The following is a 26,329-nucleotide window of genomic DNA, read 5'->3' as shown; positions in this document are numbered from 1 at the left end:
TACCAAATGTCTAGCAGTAGTGGCTGCACACATCAGAAGGCAGCAAATACATGTATTCCCGTATCTAGACGACTGGCTAATCAAAACCCATTCGTTAACAAAGTGCTCACACCACACAAATCAAATCATAAAAACCCTCTACAAACTAGGGTTCACCGTCAACTTCGCAAAATCCAACATTCTGCCGTGCAAGGTACAACAATACCTAGGAGCCATAATAAACACAACAAACGGAGTAGCCACTCCAAGTCCACAAAGAATTCAAAATCTCAACAACATCATACAACGCATGTATCCAACACAAAAAATACAAGCAAAGATGATATTACAACTCCTAGGCATGATGTCTTCATGCATAGCCATTGTCCCAAACGCAAGACTGCACATGAGGCCCTTACAACAGTGCCTAGCATCACAGTGGTCACAAGCACAGGGTCACCTTCTAGATCTGGTGTTAATAGACCGCCAAACTTACCTCTCGCTTCTATGGTGGAACAATATAAATTTAAACAAAGGGCGGCCTTTCCAAGACCCAGTGCCACAATACGTAATAACAACAGATGCTTCCATGACAGGGTGGGGAGCACACCTCGATCAACACAGCATACAAGGACAATGGAACGTACATCAAACAAAACTGCATATAAATCACCTAGAACTGCTAGCAGTTTTTCAAGCACTAAAAGCTTTCCAACCAATAATAGTTCACAAATACATTCTCGTCAAAACAGACAACATGACAACAATGTATTATCTAAACAAGCAAGGGGGGACACACTCAACGCAGTTGAGCCTGCTGGCACAAAAAATATGGCATTGGGCAATTCACAACCAAATTCGCCTAATAGCACAATTTATCCCAGGGATTCAGAATCAACTCGCAGACAATCTCTCTCGAGATCACCAACAGGTCCACAAATGGGAAATTCACCCCCAAATTCTAAACACTTACTTCAAGCTCTGGGGAACACCTCAAATAGACTTGTTTGCGACAAAAGAGAACGCAAAATGCCAAAACTTCGCATCCAGATACCCACACAAGCAGTCCCAGGGCAATGCCCTATGGATGAACTGGTCAGGGATATTTGCTTACGCTTTTCCTCCTCTCCCTCTCCTTCCTTATCTGGTAAACAAACTCAGTCAAAACAAACTCAAACTCATATTAATAGCACCAACTTGGGCAAGGCAACCCTGGTACACAACGCTGCTAGATCTATCAGTAGTACCCCACATCAAATTGCCCAACAGGCCGGATCTGTTAACACAACACAACCAACAGATCAGACACCCAGATCCAGCATCGCTGAATCTAGCAATCTGGCTCCTGAAATCCTAGAATTCGGACACTTACAACTTACCCAAGAGTGTATGGAAGTCATAAAGCAAGCCAGAAGACCATCCACCAGGCACTGCTATGCAAGTAAATGGAAGAGGTTTGTTTGCTACTGCCATATTAATCAAATCCAACCATTACACGCAACTCCAAAAGACGTAGTGGGTTACTTGCTTCACTTACAAAAATCTCACCTAGCTTTCTCTTCCATTAAAATACACCTTGCAGCAATATCTGCATACCTGCAGACTACTTATTCAACTTCCCTATATAGGATACCAGTCATTAAAACATTCATGGAGGGCCTTAAAAGAATTATACCTCCAAGATCACCACCTGTTCCTTCATGGAACCTAAATGTGGTCTTAACTAGACTTATGGGTCCACCTTTTGAACCCATGCACTCCTGCGAAATACAGTTCCTAACCTGGAAGGTTGCATTTCTCATCGCCATTACTTCTCTAAGAAGAGTAAGCGAGATTCAGGTGTTTACAATACAAGAACCTTTTATACAACTACACAAAAATAAGGTCGTCCTAAGGACTAATCCTAAATTTTTACCAAAGGTTATTTCACCGTTCCATCTAAATCAAACAGTGGAACTTCCAGTGTTCTTCCCACAGCCAGATTCCGTAGCTGAGAGGGCACTACATACATTAGATGTCAAAAGAGCATTAATGTATTACATTGACAGAACAAAGAACATCAGAAAGACTAAGCAACTATTTATTGCATTTCAAAAACCTCATGCAGGAAACCCAATATCAAAACAAGGTATAGCCAGATGGATAGTTAAATGCATCCAAATCTGCTACCTTAAAGCTAAACGACAGCTGCCCATTACACCAAGGGCACACTCAACCAGAAAGAAAGGTGCTACCATGGCCTTTCTAGGAAACATCCCAATGCAAGAAATATGTAAGGCAGCCACATGGTCTACGCCTCACACATTCACCAAGCACTACTGTGTAGACGTGCTATCCGCACAACAAGCCACAGTAGGTCAAGCCGTATTGAGAACATTGTTTCAGACTACTTCCACTCCTACGGGCTGAGCCACCGCTTTTGGGGAGATAACTGCTTACTAGTCTATGCAAAACATGCGTATCTACAGCGACAGATGCCATCGAACTGAAAATGTCACTTACCCAGTGTACATCTGTTCGTGGCATCAGTCGCTGTAGATTCGCATGTGCCCACCCGCCTCCCCGGGAGCCTGTAGCAGTTCGGAAGTTACCTTCAACTATTTGTATATATATCATTTTTAACCTTCAATAGGTACATACTTAGTCACTCCATTGCATGGGCACTATTACTAAAATACAACTCCTACCTCACCCTCTGCGGGGAAAAACAATCGAAGATGGAGTCGACGCCCATGCGCAATGGAGACAAAAGGAGGAGTCACTCGGTCCCGTGACTCGAAAGACTTCTTCGAAGAAAAACAACTTGTAACACTCCGACCCAACACCAGATGGCGAGCTATGCAAAACATGCGAATCTACAGCGACTGATGCCACGAACAGATGTACACTGGGTAAGTGACATTTTCATTATGGATTGGCGATTGCATTGGAGGCAGCATGCACAGTGGATGGACGCTCTTTGAGGTCCTGACTTTGGACTGGATTTTCTGCTTTTGAGCACAGGAATGGGTTGGCGCAGTTGTACGTAGGTGCTTTGTGGCTGGAGCTTCTGAGTCACAGCAGAAGGTAAAGGTCCATCAGCCTGAGAAACATTCTTTCATCTTGTATTCTTCACAGGATGTTGCTGACCTGAAGGGGCAGTTGCAGAACCAGAGGAAGGAGCATGAGGTCGCCCAGCAGGCTCTGCAGGAGCAGGTAAGGACCCCTCACACATAGTGCAGGAATGGGGCTTCACGCGTCACCTGCTCATTCATTCCCCTCCTTCACGTACACAATCACCACACTATCTGCATGTTTTCTTATGAATCTTAGAGGCTGCAGGGAGCAACACTACTCCAAATCTGTCTCCATACTACCCATCCCTGGCCATTGCCTTCCCTTATAGTAGATCTTTTTCCATCTCATTGCATAATCTCACCCGGACAGTTCATTATTTGAGAATATACATTTCTAGCCCAGCATGTCTGTGCTGAATACTTCTTCTTCCCTTTCCTTCTTTCCAAACATGGATTTTCTATTTCTATGTCTGCTTCTCTCTTTCTCTTATTTTTTTTATATTTTTCTGTTTTCTCCCTCCCTGTTTTTTTTTTTTTTCTTCCAAACCTTCCTTCTCGACTTGGCCTCTGTGCCCCGGAGCAGGTAGCTTGTCAAAGTGCTGTGAGCCAAGAACAGGTGGAGAGCATCCTCTCTGAAAATGATGCCCTGCGCACGAACCTGGCAGCTTTAGAACAGGTACTGGTACCTAGGTGGATGCAGGGTCTGTTGGGATGGCGGGGAGAGCAGAGGCCTCCTATAGATGTGTGTGAACAGTACTGTGGCTGGGGGTCTGCCAATCACGTTGTTTGGCATGTTGATCCCTTCAGGTGTTCGAAAAGGACTAGCGATTCTCAAAGTTTCAATGTCAAGACAATCTGAATTTCATTAAGGACACAGAGGCTAACATGCGTAAATCCTTTTAATGCTACTCCTATGCAACACTTGAAAGTACATTACATCACAAAACCTAAACAATCTAGAATGACACCATAGCCACTAATAAAAGGTCCTTGCTTTGAACAAACATCCTCTTTATAATGCGTGACGTGGCCGGCAACTTGAAATCTTCTGTTGGTAAAGATAAGCATGAACATCAGACTGGGCATCAAAATGCTCATGAGGATGGCTTTACTGAGAATTGTCTGTAAACAAAGGAAATAATCAAAACAGGATATCAGGCAGAAAAAATATATACAGAATACACTTTGTCAGCCTAAAATAACTTCTTACAAATGAATAAATATCAAATCTCTATAATTGTTTGATTCATTTATGAATAATAATTTTGCACACCTCCTCCTTCTGTTTTTCTTTTTGGTACAAAGGGATGAGGAGAAGGGATAATGTTAGTCCCCATGTCCTTAATGAAATTCAGATTATTTTTTCATTGAAATTTTGAGAACCGCTATTTTATTACATGACCGTAGGCTACCATTATGAATGTTGGTAGTTCTCCAACACAGCTTTAGACATGTGCTCTGTAGGATTAAAGTATTGTTTTGCGAAAGTAGCAACGTTGCCCTAATCAGTCACTTTCATAATATCCTCAAGTCTCGCACCCTTGTAGAAGGCTTGACTGGACATAGCGTCCCTGAAGGAATGTGCTTTAAATTTTTGTAAATCCACACCAGCCTCTTGCATGATACATTTCGCCCATCGTGCAATAGTGGCTGTTGAAACTGCATGAAACGGTTTAACAAACAAAATTAGCAACTGATGGACACCTTCATGTGTAAACTCCAACATACGAGCATCATATTCCTTCATACACTCAACAACCCACAACATTTCGTGTGTGTTAAACGTTTGGTAGGAGATTGGTTCGGACATTGCCTTTGTTCTTTCGGAGACGTCAAAGATGACCCCTGAAAGGGACGTAAATTCTATTACTCACCTCTAAAGCCTTGACATCTGAGATCCTGTGACAAGAAATTAAACATAATAAACATGCCAGTTTCATAGAAAGGATTTTAGCTTCCAGATACCTATTAACTGGCCTGCATGAAAACAACGAGAGTACTAAGTTTACATCCCAAAGAGTCTTCTTAATCTAATGCTCTTGAGTACACTGCAAACCAAAAACATTTTCCCCACGCTCTTAATTAACCAAACTTTGGCCGGCAGACATTGTGGATCTGTAACAGTTAATTGTTCCGCAACCTAGACCCTTATCAAATTGAATTGCTAGAAAATTAACCACTTTGGTTATAGTAGCCTCAACTGGACCAAAGTCCCTTTCCAGGCACCAACGAACCCAGATTTTCCAGATTCCTTTATATCTGTATATAGTTCCTTTAGCCCAAGACTCTTCGAGGAGCTCTGCAGCTCTTCCCGAAAGGCCTGACATCTCCCCAGATCGCCTGACACTTTCCAGGCAAGAAGGTTCAAAGTCCTCGTCTGAACTAAAGGATGTTTTCTTCCATCTACGTCTTTTAGTAGATCCTCCATGGAAGGGAGAAGGAATGGAATGTCGCAAGCGAGTTCCAGAGTCATCGGGAACCACGCTTGTGAGCTCCAAAATGAAGTTATCAGAATAAGGGAGCAGCTCTCTAACCTCACCTTCTGAATGACCCTCTGAATCATTGTGAAAGGAGGGAAAGCGTAACCTTTCATCCCTTTCCAAGTCTGAAGGAATGCATTGACTGCCAGCGCACCTGAGTCCGACATCCAACTGTAATACCTGTCCAGATGAAATGTTAGTCTGCTGGCAAAGAGAGCTATCTCTAGCAGACCCCAAATGCGCGATATTTCCTCGAAGCATGCTTTTTTAGTTTCCAATCACTGTAGTCTTTTAAGAACCTTGAATTCTGATCCACAGGAACATTCGTTTTCCCAGGCAGATATTCTGCTCTTAGAGTGATCTTGTGCTCCATACAAAAAAAGCCAAAGATTATTTGCTACAATAAGCTAGATCCATGGATCTGGTACCTCCCAATGGATTGATGTAAGCTACTGCAGAGACATTGTCCATTTTCAAAAGCACTGCTCTGCATTGTAAATAATTTTTGAAACTCATTAGAGCCTAATGTCCCACAGTCAATTCTAAATAATTTATATGATTTAGCCTTCTGAGTTTGACCATAATCCACCAGTCCGGTGAGAACCCAGACTTGCACTCCAGCCAGTCATACTTGCATCCGATTCCAGCACCAAGTCTGGTGAACAACCAAAAATTGCCGGGCCATTCCAAGCATCCAAATTCTTCAGCCAGCAGTTCAAGTCCTCTCTCGCTGCCTGAGCTAGAGAAACCTGGTCCCCGTACCAAAGGTCTGAACGGAGGGCTTTCCTTTTTATCCACTGTAATGCACTGTAGTTCAGCGGACCTGGTAAGATAGCTTGGATGAACACAATATCCCCAAAGCCTTGCCAGTACTCTTAGGTTTGGTTTAAGGAGTCCCAACTGAGGACATATATCTTATTTTTTTCCTGATCTTCCTGACCTTTTTTGGGGGAAGGAGAAGAATGACTTTTACAGTGTTTATAGTAAAGCCTAGGAGCTTGTTTACTATAAATCCCAAATTCTCCGCTAGGGATATGACCAAGTTCAAGTCTTTTAATGTCTGTCCATAGCTTTGGGGTAATATCAAAATGAATGCTGTTTAGGTAGATGATCATTCGGACGCCCCTCTCCCTTAGATAGGAGGTCACTGGTCTCTACTTTGGTATGGCACCAAGGAGATGAAGACAGTCCGAATGGCAGAGGACAAAACTGATAGACGGTTTGCCAAATGAGCTGAAGGTAGGGCTGGGATTCCAATGCCATGGGAATAGTGAAGGATGCTTCTTTTAGGTCTAAATTCACCATCCAGTAGGGTGACCAGACGTCCCGGATTTCCCTGGGTTTTTAGAGGACTGTCCCGGTGTCCCGACGCTTCTCTTAATTTTAAATAAATGTCCTGGTTTTTAGGACAAAGGTCAGATCATTAAATAAATGTCCCGGTTTTTGGGACAAAGGTCAGATTATCTAGGGAAGCATAAGTTAAAGACGCCTACAAAGTATGAAATAATTAAAGTAATGTTTCTGTTACTGTCAGGCAAAACAGTCCCCTGTCTGCTCCCAGCAGACACACATATGTATAGGCACACATTCACAAAGCTACGCCAAACAAAACGGGACAGGCCAGATATAAAAGTTAGAGTAAAGTCTAAAGTCCTTCTTTTATGTCTGACCTGTCCCGGTTTTTGCTCCTCAAAATCTGGTCACCCTACCATTCAGCCGTCTTTGAGTAATAAATCCCATAGGAGATGGACACCCTCCATTTTGAAGTGCCTGTAGACTAAGAACCTGTTTATTACCTTAGATTTAGCACCCGTCTCCATCCCTTGTCTTTCTTTTCTACCAAAAACAGAAACTAGAGAAAAGCCTGTTTTCTAGGTTGACCTCTTGAACGGCCCCTTTTAAAAACATGGACGCCACTTTTCTACAATAACCTGTTGATCTTTCTGGACTTCCAGCTCCCTCACATTGAATGGTTGATGGGGAGTCTCCCAAAATTCTATTTTGAAACCTTGGATAGTTTGTAACACCCATGGGTCCTAAGCGATTGATCCCCAGTTTTTTTGGAAAAATGTGAGGCGTCCCCCCACTTTCTTGGGAAGAGAAAGAAGAGGCTTGAAGACACGCACCTTGGAGAGGGGGAGTTTGTCCACAACCTTTGCCTTCTCTACCTCTGTGAAATCGTCCTTTCTGTAGGAAGAAGTTTGGTTGGATGCTGGTTTGGTATCACCTGCCATATCCTCCTCTTGTTCTGGACAAATTAAAATGTGACCTTTGTGGGTATCGGCTGGCAGAAAGTCCCCTTCTGCCGGCTCTGCCAAAAATTGGGTCAAATACCTTGTGCATGTTAGACTAGGCTTTATCTAGCGCCATGAACGTGGCCACATATTTTTCTAAGTTCTTGACCATGTTCTCACCAAAGAGTAAACTCTTAGGATTTTCTGAGCTTTTCTTCTCTGCCATGTCTCTGAGTTTTGTATTAATCTTGAGAAGCACTGCCTTGCACCTTTCGACGTTAAGGGCAGCATTGGCATTTCCCACCAGGGCCATGGCTCGTTGACTCCAACCACGCAGGAGATCCAGGTCTACCGGAAGTCCTTTAGGGTAGGCTTCCTCTGACATACCGATTATCCTTGACAACGGACCTACAAAGTCCAGTAGAGGATCTTGGCAGAGTTAAGGGACCTCTCAAGGCCTGTCCTTGGGTCTAGTCCCATTATGAAGAGAAATGTGATCAGCTCAGGATCATGATTTGATGTAAGGCAAACTTTTTCATCAATCACCAAACGTACGCATTCGGTTGCAAGCAGATTGCGTCCCTCTTTATCTAGTGGGTTCTTAATCCACTTTTTGAAATAGAATTGCCCACATGTTCCATGGGCCACCAGTCAGAGCTCCACGGATGTCTTATGTTTTCTGGAGAGCATCTCCTCTCCCATTGGGTTTTTAATTTTATATATATATATATATTTTTTTTTGCTAGATGGGGATGATGGCTTGTTAAAAATACCATCAGTATCCAATATTCTTGATCCAAATCAAAAATGTATTCTTCATACGTGTTCTCATCAGGGTCCTGATCCCCAAACTCTAGGTCTAGGGTTCCAATCTGTTCTGTGCCGCAAGGGTCACCCAATCTTTTGGTGCCGCGAAGGTCACCACTCCTTTGTGAGGAGCTTGGACCTTCAATCTTACCGAAGGTGTTTAGACCTTCCATCACAGTAGAGGGTAAAAGCTCTTTGTTCAAGTGTTTCATTTTTCTCCTCTTTTTACCTTTTTATATTAAATGTAGATAATTTAATAATAATAGCAACGTAAATATGAAATATCTAATATTTAAGTTGTATTTTGGAGCTTCCTTGTTAAGAGATATTTGAGAGGCAGAAGAGAGCTGAGCTCAAAATATGTAGAGGCAAAATATCTGAAATTTAAAATAAATTATGAACGCCCAGCAATGCAGGCTCTCTGAGCCTTACTGTCTTGTGCTCTCCGATCAGCTGAGACGAAGCAAACTGCATCTGTCAGTTGTGACGGTGTCAGTCCGCACTACCATACTCGCATTGAATAAAATGGTCTTGATCCCAATCCGAGATGGCCGCTGTTTTCGCGATAACTAGGGAGAACAGGGCCGCGTCTACCGGGGGGCAGATTGCAAAGAGCGCCCGTGCAGAGGGGTGACTCCTAAAAATATGCTCGTTTTAGCACTGACTGTTGTTTGCGGACTCCCACGATCATGTCGAGGGGTATGCGGTGGTTCCAGCATTAATTTTGAAGAAGTTACAGGTGCTCGAAGCGCCATGGTTTGTTGTACACGTCTCCATAGATTAGAGGTAGAAATAGCATATCAAGAGGGTACAAAGAGGACTCGAGTTGTAATAATGCAGAGAAAGAAACAGTGCTGCTTATCTGGTCGAGGAGCAGCGTTCAGAAGAGGATGTTTGTTCCAAGCATGGGCCTTTTACTAGCTGCGATGGTGTTGTTCTACATTGTTTAGCAGTTGTGATGTGATGTACTTTCATGTGCTGCATAGGAGAGGCATTAACAGGAGTTATGCATAATGGTAGCCTACGGTCCTGTAATTAAATTGTGTGAATATTAAGATACCACAGGAACAAATACAAAACGATGAAAGGTGTGCCTCACTTCATTATGTAAGAAAAAAGGACAAAGAACTTTTAAACAATGTACTTTTTCAAAAATCTAAAAAAAAAAAAAAACATTTGACATTATTTCATTACATCGATTTAAAAAGGTGTGAAGGGTTAATACCAGGGTTCGATTACGGGCTATAAAATTGGTCTTCGGGTTAATGATGGTGTTAGTGTCAGGGTAATATCAGTGGTGTGGGTTAATATTGTAGTAAGGGTTGGGGTCAGGATTAACGTCACATTTATGGTAACCAGACATTATTAATTATGGGTTTGTCATTATTGTGAGCCTAATGTAACATGAAAAAACTGTCATTATTAGTTCTTCGTTTTGTATTCATCATTGTATTAGTGATGTTGTTCTTCATTTTAACATAATTAATTTTAATTAAAACATATTAGGACATTTGCAACCAACTGCAGCCAGGGCAACAATAAATATCTCCCTTCATGCATCTGGGAGTGGTCCCCCTCTTTCTCTACTTCTACATCACTTCAGTCCTTCTCCCCATCTTCTTGGAGCAGCTTTCAGAAGAAGCTTTTTGGTTGCATTCAGTGTTCGGGCAATAGCTTGTAACATACTAACACGAAGCACAAAATACCACATACATTTAAATAACAGTTACCACGCAAAATCAGAAATTACACAAAGCTTAAGAAACCTATTTCCGCTTCTCCAACACTCGCCCCTAAATCCATTCCACGCACTAAGGCGCAGCCATGGGAACACATCACTTTTTTCTAGAAACCTTCGACAGTGACCCATGTGTTCATTACTCTCATGTGTCCACTCGGATCTGCTCATAAGGTTTATGCCTCTGTTGTCATGTTCCACTGTTAGAATTGGAATGTCCACTGCACAGTTTTATAGACGTGCATTCGTACCTGGAGTAAACACAACGTTAGTCTACGCTAGGATCTTGATTTGATTTGCTTTTTAAAATATTTAGCCAGCATACACATCAGTCATGTGCACTCTGACGCCCAGGCTGTGTAAATGTTTTTGAGATCCAGAGCTTGGCTCTATCATCTACAGGGACTCACCAAGCACATTTCCCAAAGCATGGGACTGCTGTCTAGGTCCCAGGAGGTAACCATGGATCAGTGGTGGCAGAATGCTGTTTTCCTGACTTGTAATACAGGACAGGCCTTTTCCTGTACTTGAAGAGTGAGATGCCTACTGGCCCCCATCAGGTAAATTGCTGCTACCATATGCCCAGACCCTTCGTTGGCATGAGTAAGGCTTGTCTGCAGAGGGAGTGTACTTGGTAATGGGTATTGCCACTCCATGTTGAATGCAAGTGTGTGACTGAGGCATTGCATCCATTGAAGATCACACCTGGAAAAGCATTATACAGGCGGAAGCACATCCTGTCCAGGCTGGTGGGTGTACCGGTTTGTGTTTAGTATCCAACAGTAAAGCGTGGAAGGAAGAATATGGGGCTGCTTTAGCTATTGAGCAGTGGTCTGAATTTTCTCTCTCAGAGCACCGCCTTAGGGCTTCGTGGAGGGGGTGGGACGGTAGAAAGAATGGTCTTCTTTCTTGTGCACACTGAGTCATCCCGGCAGGGCTGGCCCTGTTGTCTGTCCCAGAGACGCTACTCCCAAAGATGAACAGAACCCAAGCGCAAGATGATTGCACCCATGTTTTGGGTGAACCTTTGTAAGATTCTCCTTGTCTCATTGTGCTGTGAAAACTTTGACCTGAATTAAAGGAATATGTTGGATACCAACGCCCAGAACATATTGTTTGGGGTCAAGGACAACAAGTTTTCATGTCTATTTTGTCCTTGGGACAAGTGAGCTCAACCCCCTCCAGCACAAACCTCTTTTGCTGCCAGTTCAGAGTACCACATTATGGGTCAGAGAAGGGCATTGCCAGCAGTTAAGGTAATATCTGTGCCATATGTTAATGCTGTTCAAACATCTTTATGGCTCATTAATGCAAATCCTATACTATTAGGGTGAGCTCTCTAAGGAAGTGTTTTAAGTTTCAGACTGCACTGCTGATAGTGGTTCTAGTATAAAAATGTATGCATACGTTTGCAAAGTTTAACAATATGAGACTACGTATAGTGCTCCCATAATGCACTCTGATTAAATGCACATATTAGCAGAATTGTGAAGGCAGGATTCATGATTCTTTGCTTTCAAAATAAATTGTTCACAAAAAATGCAACTAAAACAAAATGTTTGCTAAACTACTGTGAAACTTTAGGTGCCATTTCTGTGAAGCATCGTTAAGTAAAATGTGTTGATGCATGCCAGTATTTCCCCAAAATATTCATAATGGAAAATCAAGCTGGCAAGTTTCAAAAGGACTATGGGAAACATGAAATTCCTGTGCGCAGGCAAGAAATGGAAATGTCTGCACAAGCCTCTGGTTGATGGTCCCCTTTTCACTGGATTTTGACCAGTATGATTACTGTAGCTAACTCCCAATGCCAAGTTCCCCTTCCCAGAGGATAATACCAACCCCTACTGGTTCAGGGCTGTGTTTGAGGGGTGCCGATTTTGCTTGTGCTGTCCCAAAGTGGCATAAGGGGTTGAAATACTAGCAGAGGATACAGGAACTCTCTTGGTATCTGTAAGTGTCATTGAGGTCAAGAAATCCAAGCTAAACCTGCTGAAATATGTTGTCTGTGCTAGACCTACAAAGGTGATAGAACAGCACTGATTTTAGATGCCTTTAGTTTCCCCCTTCAATCACAGATGCTGATATCAGCAGCTAATTGAATGCTTGCCCGCTGTTTAAAGGGAGAGGCATAGAGATGTGCCTGTCCCATTTAAATAACAGGTACAGAAATACCAAGCATGCTTTAATATGTGTAGAAATTGTGAAAGCAAGTGCCTCTTCCTGTCTTGGAGTATTTAGTCCAGAGATCTCTGTATTTGGATTTGTAACCACCCCTGATGTGGAGTGTCTTAATTGTTGCATGTTAATATATTTGTGCATCTGATGGTCACTCTTAAGTACTCATAAATCTGTCCTACACATGAGCTAGAAAGTGCTGTTCTGTAGTTACACATGAGTCAGCCTATGGTTAGGAGTTATGTTTCAGAAAACTTTGGCTCTAAGGGCATTGCTTCCCTCTGGGGCTTGATTTGGGCCGACTTTTGATAATGATCATGTCCATAGTCCAACTGATTTCCAGTAAAGGAATTTAAAAAGTGATCAAGTGATGAAGATGGAGGGACACTGGGCCAAACTCTATTCTGAGCCAGACGTGAGTACCACAGCGACCTCAAGGTCAGAGGAAAACAAATCACTCCAAGAACCTTGTAACCCAAAAAGTTGTCACACCAAAGAAGAACCACCTGTGATACCTCCAGGACTATAAGTCAAAAAGGATTGTTTAAACCACCCTTGGCAACCTCTTCCAGTATATTTAGCTACCAAGATATAGTTATGAAGGATGAATACATTCCTTTTTAGACTTGGATCAGCAGATATGGACATCCTTTGTGTCTGACCTAGGTGGTGGACATTGCAGGATCACCATTACATCAACAATGGGCAGTACTGCGGTTCCTCAACCCCAGTTGAGTATCTCGTGGACTGCTGGGTGGCATAGTCTCACTGCTCAGGGCATGTCCAGACTAAAGACCAGCCTGGAGTGCGAATGACAACCACACAGAAGTTACGCTCCTGGGACAGAGTTGTCTATCCTTACCCTGCTGTACAGGCCATAGAGAGATTACATCAGGAAAGGGAGTCAGGCTAGGTGTTTTTTTTTTTTAAAATGTCTGTTTAAGTCTAGGGGCGTGTTCAGAAATGATCTGACATTCCCTCTTGTCTTTTCAGTATCTTGTATATGGCAAGTTGTGGAGCATAACAGAGCTCATCATTCATTTTGTAGGCAGAGGGCTTGGGGAGAGTCCTTTGTTCTGCTGTACCCTGGAAAAAGCATCTGGCCCTTTCTTTAACCCCTTCAATACAGTGTTTTTAGAAAACTACTGATGTCTTATGTCTGAGTTTGATAATCAGCTCGTCATGTAATTTGAGCGCAAGGTTCTATGGGTAAGACATGCATACGTGTATCACGTGGTTAGATATTAAATCGTGTGAGTTTATGTTTTATGTGTTTTTGATTATAGTTTCCTATTTTCTTTATCCATCTGTCTTTAGATCCAGACTTCAAAGACTCAGGAGATGAATCTTCTCCGGGAGCAGGGCATGTCACTGACCGCAGAGCTGCAGCAGCGGCAGGCTGACCATGAGGCCCTGATGGCTCAGCGGGATGATCTGAACACACAGCTCCAGGTATCTGATGGAGTCATAGAAGTGTCCTAGATTAGTGTGCCTGGAATAATTGCCTGACTCGTGCCAGATCCTACGTCTTAAGTTGTTGCTTATTAGAATGCTATTTCAATCATATAATTGTATAATAATGAATTCTGTACTTTATTGTTCTTTTATGAATATTTTTTAATGATAGAATAAAGACTGACATCCAAGAGAATTGTAAATCACAACTCTTTAGAGGCCTGGAACATTTGAATTTCAATGTGGTTGGAACAGCACCGTTTTGTGAGAGCCACACCTCATGGCAGTATTATAAACAAGTTGGTTATCTCAAAGAGGATTCCATTGCAATACCTTATGCTACTAGGCAGGTTTCTGGAACAGACTTCTAAGCACACCCTTAAACACTTCATTCAAGGTTGATGAGCCTGTATTAACAGTATATCATTTGCTTCTGCAAGTACAATGGGCCTCTGGCTAGAAATGTAAACCCCCCTCACCCCCTGGTGTTCTCAGCCGTGATGTGTTGGGTGTTATCAAGCTGCTAGAGATGCCCTTTGTAAGGAAGGCCAAGAACTCGGACATCTGAATCTCCCAATGAAATGCTGGGTGGTATCCCGGAGACAGGGGTCCAGGGCTGCAAGGCCTGTTTGCCATGGCCCACCTGGGCAGTCTGTTTTTGTATTTACATCAGTTTTTAGCACTTGAGATTGGAACGCAGGGTTTGTGAATCAAGGGCAATCATTGTCGATTGTCGTCATTAACGCATTTAGTGTGCAGTGTTGGAGTGGAGCTTAACGTGGCAGTACGTGGACCACTGAGGACATGCATTTTCCACTGTGGCATCTATTGTTGCCCAGAGAAGGGCGGGAATAACTGACCCGCTGAGGCCTGTCTGTCTCTTTCTTTGCGTGGACCTGCTGATGCAGTGCCCAGCACTGGAGTACTTCAGAGTTGATATTTAGTGCTTTGACTTGTTGAGCAGGATTCACTGCTTCTGTGAGAGCTTTGGACTGTAACAGTTAGGCTCTTATTGATTGTCAGTATTAGAAGGAGGTTAACATGGGGCTGTGGGGGAATTTCTGGACCCCTGAAAACTGACTAAGCTTTGGTGTCATATGAGATTGACAATAGAATTGAGCTACGGTCTTATCAGAAGCATGAGTTGTCCTCTCATACTTGGAACACCATGAAGTACATGTACAGAACCACATAAATATCTAGAGAACGTCCAAAGTATCCGTGAAAAAGCAACACTGGACTTCTGCTGGTGCAAGAGAAATGGCTGATAATGGCTATCGGAGTGCCCTTCCCTTGGTAACCTATACTCCATCCTTGCCTGCATGCCAGTTTTTGAAATAAGCATTTTACTTTGGAGAAAGCACTAATGTTGTTTCTTGGCTCCAATGATCTTCTACTTGGCGGTCTGGAAAAAGCCAGGAAAGATGTTAATTGTACTATGTCTCTCTTTAGCTTCTCTGCCTAATCCTGCCCTTTTGAGGAACAGTGACCTCTCCTCTGAGACACAGAAGGCCGAGCCTCTTGCAGAACCTCCAAGGGGAATGGGACATCCTTAACACTTTTCCCACTAAGCTAATCGACAAAACTCACGGATGCTGATAAATTAAGTTTACAAACTCGCTTTTAGATGTTTCGTTTGCAAGTTATGAATATTTGTGAATACATGTTTATATTTATTTGAGGTAATGTTTTAATTGGGCCTGTAGGCCCTACGTTGGAGCCCTGGCCACACAAAACAAAGACACGTTGTAGCTCTGTAGCTTTGTTACTGTCTAACTCTTTTTAAAGATCTGTGGTAGCCTTTCAGAAGCTCATAGTAGCTTCTAACTCATTATATGATGGTGAGGCACCCTTTCTTCGGGGGTTTAAAGGAGAAGTTCCTCTGCTGTACACATCAAGTTTGCGATACGGGGGTCGCCCACTGGTATTAATAATGTGCCTGACTGCAGTGAAGAAATCTGTCTTTTGAACTGAAACATATGCAGCATTGGACAAAAATACACCAGCCCAGGGCTTCTGCTGGGTTCAGCTAGGCCGCAGTCTTGGGGGTGGAGTAATAGGCAGGGGCAATATAAGTGGGGATTGAGAGGAAATCCCTGGGACCTTTAGCCATCTTCTTCCAAAGGTTGAAGACAACATTAATTTTATGTCTACAGATTAGTAATCATACCAGATCAATCCATAAATTGACCAAATTAGTGACAGTCAAATTTACCTTCCTTGTTACTGCCAGTGGAAGGACCTCTTTCTTTCAAGTACTTTTGGGGTCCCTCTTGTGTGTTTGGCCATTGTGGTCTCATTTTCTTTAACTTCTGTCTTCTCTTTCTGCAGGAGTCTCTTCGAGCAAACACTCGTCTCTCGGAGCAGCTGCAGGAGCTCGGGCAGGAGAAGGAGCGGCTGCTACAGGATTTGGATGAGGCTAGAAAGGTACTGTTGTTCACTACTAGCATCCCAGGCCCACAAAATGGTGCACTCGAATTCAGTAACCAAGTTTTACTCCCTTAAAGGCACTTGGCTCTCCAAAAGTAGTGAAGCCGAGCAGCCATTGTTTCTGTGGTAATTGGTAGGGGTTAAGAACTCAGATCTAGTAAGACACAGTAAATAGCACAAAATATGGGCTCACGCAGGAGCCATGAGATTGTTACTCTCAATCTAGCAAACATCACCAAGAAGTGACCATACTTCACTTGAAGCTGGGGAGCAGCAGCAAACACTTTCCAATATGATACTGCACCACTCCTAACCACCCAAATTGAGGCCATTTATGTCCCTTACCCAACTCCTGAATGCCACATTGGTTTTTCTCAGGACTTGTATTTGTGGAAAATTGGCTCTGCCAGTGCCTGACAAGGATTATGGCCACACAGGGGATGTGATTTGGAAGCTGATAACCTCCTTCCGAATGATAACACTGACGTTGGCTTATATTTAGACTTGGAAAACTTTTTCTGGACACTGCTCCAGAAGGGGACATCCCTTTCCCTTCTGGCCACATCCCAGAGACAGTCTCCTCATTTATGACTTTAGTGCATGAAGAAGGTGAAATTAGCCTTGCCCTCTGCAGGTTGAGATCTTGCAAGCCACCTCATCAGTAGCAGAATGCTTCCATTCTATAAGTCCTCTCTTGCACTCTGCCATGGCTGCATAGGAGAAATTGCTTTTTGGGCCAGCAGTTGGCAGACAGGTTGCCAGGCAACAAATGGCCTTCTCCGGGTGACTCCCACTGTTAGTTGTCTCTCTCATCACTGGAAATCTGGTCGTTGAAATGCCCTCCTTGAAGCAGATAACTAATGCCTTCCACATTGCGTCTCCCGATAGAGACAAAGAAGCTTGAATCGGTGGGCTGAAAAGTATTTGTTTTGGCCGCACTTGACCTGGAATCCCACAGGTGAGTCCATACAAACTGGGGTGTGAGCTTGTGGAATCTGAGTCCATAGACACGTGTGTGTGAACTCCTAGAGACCCACCTGGGAAAATGTGTCTGCGGTCCTGTACCAACCTAATTGTGAGTCCATGGAATCCTTGCTGCAAGTTCCGGGAAACTTGCTTGAGCATTTAGATCCAAGATCCCTTGCAAAGAAATGTGTGAGACATCAATGAAAAATAGCACGCAGGACTGCAGCATCCTGCAGTGTTTCAAGCTTACGAAAACCAGCAGTTTTAGATCTTGTGAACTAGTGTGCAAACATGCATACATCACTGTGTGTGTGTGCAAACGTGTGCTTGACACATGAGTACTTCAGTGTGAGCACATACAAAATGGTGTGTTATCCAGGTTTTTGCATCATTCGCCTTTTCTTGAGTGTGTCTCGGACTAGCTGAAAAACTCAACAAGTCTCTCTGATAATGCACCTCACACCTAACTGCAGCACCCCCATATGTTGCAGTACTTATATAGTGCTGCCTGTTCACGTGATCTATAGCATCCACTGCAGGTCCTTTTTTTAAAATCCAGACCTAGCACTGAAACCATCCCTCCATCCAGTCCTGCAGCCTTTCATGCATTTTCAGCACTGAAACACCCACCCACCTATGTCAGCGTAACTTTATTCTGACCTGCAACACCCCCTGCTTTTCTGGCACTGAGATGAACAAGTAGCTGATCACATTGTTGCTTGGCAAACAATCCTGCTATTTCAGTTGTGAAAGTTACTCTGTGCTGTGTATGACAATACATTGACTATTACTTTTAAACAAAAAGTTGCACACATTTATTGTTACAGAGTGATTCATATTTGGTTGTGTATATGTTGATTTCTAACTGCAAATATTATGTTGATTGATATCTTTCTATTCTTCAACATTGGATCTTTATATATACTCACGTGGTTGAATATTTCATGTTGTGCTAGGACCCCGTGGTGACCAATGTTCAGTAGCAGTGTACCTGTATAGAAAACAACATTGGAAAAACCTTAGATCACCTGCTCACTTCCCTGTCTGAACAGAACTCTGGCCAATAAGAGGGATGGGCTCCCTTCTCTACTCCCCTCATAGGCTGCAGCTGCCATATATTTTACAGAGCATCTCCATGAACAGAACGCTCAAGAGCTCTGCTCCACTTTCCTTGGGAAAGACTTTTTTAGTACTTTCAGAAAAGGAGTTTATACATTGATGTTGCTGTGAGAAGGTAGCCTCTTTCTAGCCTTGTTACCCCCACTTTTGGCCTGTTTGTGAGTGTATGTCAGGGTGTTTGTCACTGTTTTCACTGTCTCACTGGGATCCTGATAGCCAGGCCTCAGTGCTCATAGTGAAAACACTATGTTTTCAGTATGTTTGTTATGTGTCACTGGGATCCTGCTAGTCAGGACCCCAGTGCTCATAAGGTTGTGGCCTATATGTATGTGTCACTGGGACCCTGTCACACAGGACCCCAGTGCTCATAGGTGTGCATGTATGTGTTCCCTGTGTGGTGCCTAACTGTCTCACTGAGGCTCTGCTAACCAGAACCTCAGTGGTTATGCTCTCTCATTACTTTCAAATTGTCACTAACAGGCTAGTGACCATTTTTACCAATTTACATTGGCTTACTGGAACACCCTTATAATTCCCTAGTATATGGTACTGAGGTACCCAGGGTATTGGGGTTCCAGGAGATCCCTATGGGCTGCAGCATTTATTTTGCCACCCATAGGGAGCTCTGACAATTCTTACACAGGCCTGCCACTGCAGCCTCAGTGAAATAACGTCCACGTTATTTCACAGCCATTTTACACTGCACATAAGTAACTTATAAGTCACCTATATGTCTAACCTTTACCTGGTAAAGGTTAGGGGCAAAGTTACTTAGTGTGTGGGCACCCTGGCACTAGCCAAGGTGCCCCCACATTGTTCAGAGCCAATTCACTGAACTTTGTGAGTGCGGGGACACCATTACACGCGTGCACTACATATAGGTCACTACCTATATGTAGCTTCACAATGGTAACTCCGAATATGGCCATGTAACATGTCTATGATCATGGAATTGCCCCCTCTATGCCATCCTAGCATAGTTGGCACAATCCCATGATCCCAGTGGTCTGTAGAACAGACCCTGGTACTGCCAAACTGCCCTTCCTGGGGTTTCACTGCAGCTGCTGCTGCTGCTGCCAACCCCTCAGACAGGCATCTGCCCTCCTGGGGTCCAGCCAGGCCTGGCCCAGGATGGCAGAACAAAGAACTTCCTCTGAGAGAGGGTGTGACACCCTCTCCCTTTGGAAAATGGTGTGAAGGCAGGGGAGGAGTAGCCTCCCCCAGCCTCTGGAAATGCTTTGTTGGGCACAGAGGTGCCCAATTCTGCATAAGCCAGTCTACACCGGTTCAGGGACCCCTTAGCCCCTGCTCTGGCGCGAAACTGGACAAAGGAAAGGGGAGTGACCACTCCCCTGACCTGCACCTCCCCTGGGAGGTGTCCAGAGCTCCTCCAGTGTGCTCCAGACCTCTGCCATCTTGGAAACAGAGGTGCTGCTGGCACACTGGACTGCTCTGAGTGGCCAGTGCCACCAGGTGACGTCAGAGACTCCTGCTGATAGGCTCCTTCAGGTGTTAGTAGCCTATCCTCTCTCCTAGGTAGCCAAACCCTCTTTTCTGGCTATTTAGGGTCTCTGTCTCTGGGGAAACTTTAGATAACGAATGCAAGAGCTCATCCGAGTTCCTCTGCATCTCTCTCTTCACCTTCTGATAAGGAAACGACTGCTGACCGCGCTGGAAGCCTGCAAACCTGCAACATAGTAGCAAAGACGACTACTGCAACTCTGTAACGCTGATCCTGCCGCCTTCTCGACTGTTTTCCGGCTTGTGCATGCTGTGGGGGTAGCCTGCCTCCTCTCTGCACCAGAAGCTCCGAAGAAATCTCCCGTGGGTCGACGGAATCTTCCCCCTGCAACCGCAGGCACCAAAAAGCTGCATTACCGGTCCCTTGGGTCTCCTCTCAGCACGACGAGCGAGGTCCCTCGAATCCAGCGACTCTGTCCAAGTGACCCCCACAGTCCAGTGACTCTTCAGTCCAAGTTTGGTGGAGGTAAGTCCTTGCCTCACCTCGCTGGGCTGCATTGCTGGGAACCGCGACTTTGCAGCTACTCCGGCCCCTGTGCACTTCCGGCGGAAATCCTTTGTGCACAGCCAAGCCTGGGTCCATGGCACTCTAACCTGCATTGCACGACTTTCTAAGTTGGTCTCCGGCGACGTGGGACTCCTTTGTGCAACTTCGGCGAGCACTGTTTCACACATCTTCGTAGTGCCTGTTTCTGGCACTTCTCCGGGTGCTACCTGCTTCAGTGAGGGCTCTTTGTCTTGCTCGACGTCCCTTCTCTCTTCAGGTCCAATTTGCGACCTCCTGGTCCCTCCTGGGCCCCAGCAGTGTCCAAAAACGCCAAACGCACGATTTGCGTGTAGCAAGGCTTGTTGGCGTCCTTCCGGCGGGAAAACACTTCTGCACGACTCTCCAAGGCGAGAGGGATCCGTCCACCAAAGGGGAAGTCTCTAGCCCTTTTCGTTCCTGCAGAAACCTCAGCTTATTCTGTCCAGTCGAAGCTTCTTTGCACCCGCAGCTGGCATTTCCTGGGCATCTGCCCATCTCCGACTTGCTTGTGACTTTTGGACTTGGTCCCCTTGTTCCACAGGTACCCTAGATTGGAAATCCACAGTTGTTGCATTGCTGGTTTGTGTCTTTCCTGCATTATTCCTCTAACACGACTCTTTTGTCCTTAGGGGAACTTTAGTGCACTTTGCACTCACTTTTCAGGGTCTTGGGGAGGGTTATTTTTCTAACTCTCACTATTTTCTAATAGTCCCAGCGACCCTCTACAAGGTCACATAGGTTTGGGGTCCATTCGTGGTTCGCATTCCACTTTTGGAGTATATGGTTTGTGTTGCCCCTATCCCTATGTTCCCCCATTGCATCCTATTGTAACTATACATTGTTTGCACTTTTTCTAAGACTATACTGCATATTTTTGCTATTGTGTATATATATCTTGTGTATATTTCCTATCCTCTCACTGAGGGTACACTCTAAGATACTTTGGCATACTGTCATAAAAATAAAGTACCTTTATTTTTAGTATAACTGTGTATTGTGTTTTCTTATGATATTGTGCATATGACACTAAGTGGTACTGTAGTAGCTTCACACGTCTCCTAGTTCAGCCTAAGCTGCTCTGCTAAGCTACCATTATCTATCAGCCTAAGTTGCTAGACACCCTATACACTAGTAAGGGATAACTGGGCATGGTGCAAGGTGCAAGTACCCCTTGGTACTCACTACAAGCCAGTCCAGCCTCCTACATTGGTTGTGCAGTGGTGGGATAAGTGCTTGAGACTACTTACCACTCTTGTCATTGTACTTTTCATAAGAGAAAAATATACAAAACAAGGTCAGTGTATATACACATAGCCAAAAAGTTTTGCATTTTCCTCTTTTCACTCTTTTCTAAGTGCTGAAAAGTACTTCTAAAAACTTTCAAAAAGTTCTTAAAAGTTTAAAAAAGTTTTTTTTCTGTCTTTCCAAAAAGTTCTGAAAACTTTTGTCTCTTTCTCTATCACTTTAACTCTCTCTAAAAAATGTCTGGCACAGGCCAAAGTGTTGATCTGTCCAAACTTGCATATGACAACCTTAGCTGGAAAAGAGCAAGGAGTCTCTGTATAGAGAGAGGTTTGAGTGTAGGGAAGAATCCTGCCTTGGAACTGTTAATTAACATGCTTAGAGAACAGGATAAGGCCAGAGGTGGCCCATCTGTTGAAAAAGTACCTAATAGTACCCAATCTGATTCAGGGACTCCCCCAGGAAAAGATTCAGGAAAGAAACTTCCTAGCCTGCCCATTACTAGACAATCTAGCATAGATGGTAATGATGATGAGCCACACCAAAGAAATAGTGTTGTCTCACATCATAGCAAAAGCATTTATTCTCACCATACTGGTAGTAATGTTTCTGTAAACCAAGCTGTTAAGTTGGCTTCTGTAAGGGACAGGTCTCCTTCTGTTCATTCCCATCATAGCTCTGTTTCTAGAAATGTCCCTCCCACCAACCCTGATGACAGAATGTTAGAGAGGGAACTCAATAAGTTGAGGGTGGAACAAACCAGACTGAAGCTTAAAAAGCAACAGCTGGATTTGGATAGACAGTCTTTTGAATTAGAGAAGGAAAGACAGAAGTTGGGTTTAGATACCCATGGTGGCAGCAGCAGTATTCCCCATAGTCATCCTGCAAAAGAGCATGATTCCAGGAATCTGCACAAGATAGTTCCCCCTTATAAGGAGGGGGATGACATTAACAAGTGGTTTGCTGCACTTGAGAGGGCCTGTGTTGTACAGGATGTCCCTCAAAGGCAGTGGGCTGCTATCCTATGGCTATCATTTAGTGGAAAAGGTAGGGATAGGCTCCTTACTGTGAAAGAAAATGATGCCAATAATTTTACAGTTCTTAAGAATGCACTCCTGGATGGTTATGGCTTAACCACTGAACAGTACAGGATAAAGTTCAGAGAGACCAAAAAGGAGTCTTCACAAGACTGGGTTGATTTAATTGACCATTCAGTGAAGGCCTTGGAGGGGTGGTTACATGGCAGTAAAGTTACTGATTATGAAAGCCTGTATAACACAATCCTGAGAGAGCATATACTTAATAATTGTGTGTCTGATTTGTTGCACCAGTACCTGGTAGACTCTGATCTGACCTCTCCCCAAGAATTGGGAAAGAAGGCAGACAAATGGGTCAGAACAAGGGTGAACAGAAAAGTTCATACAGGGGGTGACAAAGATGGCAATAAGAAGAAAGATGGTGAAAAATCTCAAGATAAGCATGGGGATAAGGGTAAAACCAAAGATCCCACTTCAAATCTTAAACACTCTTCAGAGGGTGGGGATAAAACAAATTCTTCCTCTTCTTCCCAACCTGCACACATTAAAAAGCCTTGGTGCTTTGTGTGTAAAAACAGAGGCCATAGGCCAGGGGATAAGTCCTGTCCAGGTAAACCCCCTGAGCCTACCACCACTAATACATCAAGCTCTAGTGCTCCTAGCAGTAGTGGTACTAGTGGTGGGACTGCTGGCAACAGTCAAGCAAAGGGTGTAGTTGGGTTCACTTATGGGTCCATAGTGGAAACTGATGTCATCAGTCCCAAGACAGTTTCTGTCACACCTAGTGGCATTGGCCTTGCCACACTGGCTGCTTGTCCCCTTACAATGGATAAGTACAGGCAGACAGTTTCAATAAATGGTGTTGAGGCCTTGGCCTACAGGGACACAGGTGCCAGTTTCACTTTGGTGACTGAAAACCTAGTGCCTCCTGAACAACACATCATTGGACAACAGTATAAGATTATTGATGTCCATAACTCCACTAAGTTTCTTCCCTTAGCTATAATTCAGTTTAGTTGGGGTGGAGTTACTGGCCCTAAGCAGGTGGTGGTATCACCTAGCTTACCTGTAGACTGTCTCTTAGGTAATGACCTAGAGGCCTCAGGTTGGGCTGATGTAGAGTTTTATGCCCATGCAGCCATGCTGGGCATCCCTGAGGAATTGTTCCCTCTCATTTCAAGTGAAATGAAAAAGCAAAGGAGAGAATGCCTGAAAACTCAGGATCCCTCTCCATCAACAGGTAAAAAGGGTATCACAGTATCCCCTAACCACCCTACCATTCAGGATACTATTCCTGTGGTGGGAGAAACCTCTCCTGGGGTGGCACCTGTTCCAAGGGAATCATCAGCTGGCAAAGCTGGACTCCCTGAGGTGGAAGTACCTCTCTGTGGGATAACTAACATTGGTGAGAAAAACAGCACCATTTTAGTTAACATGGAGCATCCCTCCAACCCTCCCAGAGAAACTTTAGTGCAGAAACCCTGCACTACCTCACAACACTTAGGACAGCATCCCTGCCCTAGTGTGGAGCTCATAGGACAGCATCCCTGCCCTGCTCCAACTCAAGAGAAACAGCATCCCTGTTCTCTCTTCCAGCCAGATGGACAAAGTTTTTGCCCAGCTATGGCTTTTCTGAGACAGCATCCCTGTCTGGCATTTCCATCACTACAAATAGGTTCAGTGGACAATTCCCACTGCTCTAAACTAAAACTTACTGATAGAAACTCTGAAAATACATCTTCACATTGTTGCTTAGCTAAAAAACTTCTAACAGGGTGGTTTACATCCCCACAGGGAAGTAACCATATAGTGGATGATAAAGGGAGTAACCAGTCTATTGCAGAGCTACTCTCTACTTATCACCACTTAGACAATAAAGTCTCAACTGGCCAAGGTTAGCCTTATTGTCCTTCGTTTGGGGGGGGGTTGTGTGAGAAGGTAGCCTCTTTCTAGCCTTGTTACCCCCACTTTTGGCCTGTTTGTGAGTGTATGTCAGGGTGTTTGTCACTGTTTTCACTGTCTCACTGGGATCCTGATAGCCAGGCCTCAGTGCTCATAGTGAAAACACTATGTTTTCAGTATGTTTGTTATGTGTCACTGGGATCCTGCTAGTCAGGACCCCAGTGCTCATAAGGTTGTGGCCTATATGTATGTGTCACTGGGACCCTGTCACACAGGACCCCAGTGCTCATAGGTGTGCATGTATGTGTTCCCTGTGTGGTGCCTAACTGTCTCACTGAGGCTCTGCTAACCAGAACCTCAGTGGTTATGCTCTCTCATTACTTTCAAATTGTCACTAACAGGCTAGTGACCATTTTTACCAATTTACATTGGCTTACTGGAACACCCTTATAATTCCCTAGTATATGGTACTGAGGTACCCAGGGTATTGGGGTTCCAGGAGATCCCTATGGGCTGCAGCATTTCTTTTGCCACCCATAGGGAGCTCTGACAATTCTTACACAGGCCTGCCACTGCAGCCTCAGTGAAATAACGTCCACGTTATTTCACAGCCATTTTACACTGCACATAAGTAACTTATAAGTCACCTATATGTCTAACCTTTACCTGGTAAAGGTTAGGGGCAAAGTTACTTAGTGTGTGGGCACCCTGGCACTAGTCAAGGTGCCCCCACATTGTTCAGAGCCAATTCACTGAACTTTGTGAGTGCGGGGACACCATTACATGCGTGCACTACATATAGGTCACTACCTATATGTAGCTTCACAATGGTAACTCCGAATATGGTCATGTAACATGTCTATGATCATGGAATTGCCCCCTCTATGCCATCCTAGCATAGTTGGCACAATCCCATGATCCCAGTGGTCTGTAGAACAGACCCTGGTACTGCCAAACTGCCCTTCCTGGGGTTTCACTGCAGCTGCTGCTGCTGCCAACCCCTCAGACAGGCATCTTCCCTCCTGGGGTCCAGCCAGGCCTGGCCCAGGATGGCAGAACAAAGAACTTCCTCTGAGAGAGGGTGTGACACCCTCTCCCTTTGGAAAATGGTGTGAAGGCAGGGGAGGAGTAGCCTCCCCCAGCCTCTGGAAATGCTTTGTTGGGCACAGAGGTGCCCAATTCTGCATAAGCCAGTCTACACCGGTTCAGGGACCCCTTAGCCCCTGCTCTGGCGCGAAACTGGACAAAGGAAAGGGGAGTGACCACTCCCCTGACCTGCACCTCCCCTGGGAGGTGTCCAGAGCTCCTCCAGTGTGCTCCAGACCTCTGCCATCTTGGAAACAGAGGTGCTGCTGGCACACTGGACTGCTCTGAGTGGCCAGTGCCACCAGGTGACGTCAGAGACTCCTGCTGATAGGCTCCTTCAGGTGTTAGTAGCCTATCCTCTCTCCTAGGTAGCCAAACCCTCTTTTCTGGCTATTTAGGGTCTCTGTCTCTGGGGAAACTTTAGATAACGAATGCAAGAGCTCATCCGAGTTCCTCTGCATCTCTCTCTTCACCTTCTGATAAGGAAACGACTGCTGACCGCGCTGGAAGCCTGCAAACCTGCAACATAGTAGCAAAGACGACTACTGCAACTCTGTAACGCTGATCCTGCCG

General features: G+C 44.5%; 1 protein-coding gene across 2 annotated transcripts in view; it reads left to right on the top strand.

Moving 5' to 3' along the window:
- The window catches only part of GRIPAP1 (GRIP1 associated protein 1), a 485,545-nt gene that overhangs the window by 120,821 nt on the left and 338,395 nt on the right, over positions 1 to 26,329 (top strand). Inside the window, exons 14-17 of one of the 2 annotated variants that reach the window (XM_069209507.1) lie at positions 3,097 to 3,174; positions 3,619 to 3,711; positions 13,790 to 13,924; positions 16,259 to 16,354. In XM_069209507.1, the coding sequence (XP_069065608.1) occupies positions 3,097 to 3,174; positions 3,619 to 3,711; positions 13,790 to 13,924; positions 16,259 to 16,354 (402 nt within the window). The remainder of the gene's footprint in view (positions 1 to 3,096; positions 3,175 to 3,618; positions 3,712 to 13,789; positions 13,925 to 16,258; positions 16,355 to 26,329) is intronic. The other variant, XM_069209509.1, reaches the window with a different exon arrangement.

The sequence above is a fragment of the Pleurodeles waltl genome, chromosome 10, assembly GCF_031143425.1.
Source record: "Pleurodeles waltl isolate 20211129_DDA chromosome 10, aPleWal1.hap1.20221129, whole genome shotgun sequence".
Taxonomy (NCBI): Eukaryota; Metazoa; Chordata; class Amphibia; order Caudata; family Salamandridae; genus Pleurodeles; species Pleurodeles waltl.
The sequence above is the reverse complement of the archived record's forward strand: the minus strand, read 5'-3'. Positions and strand labels throughout refer to the sequence as shown.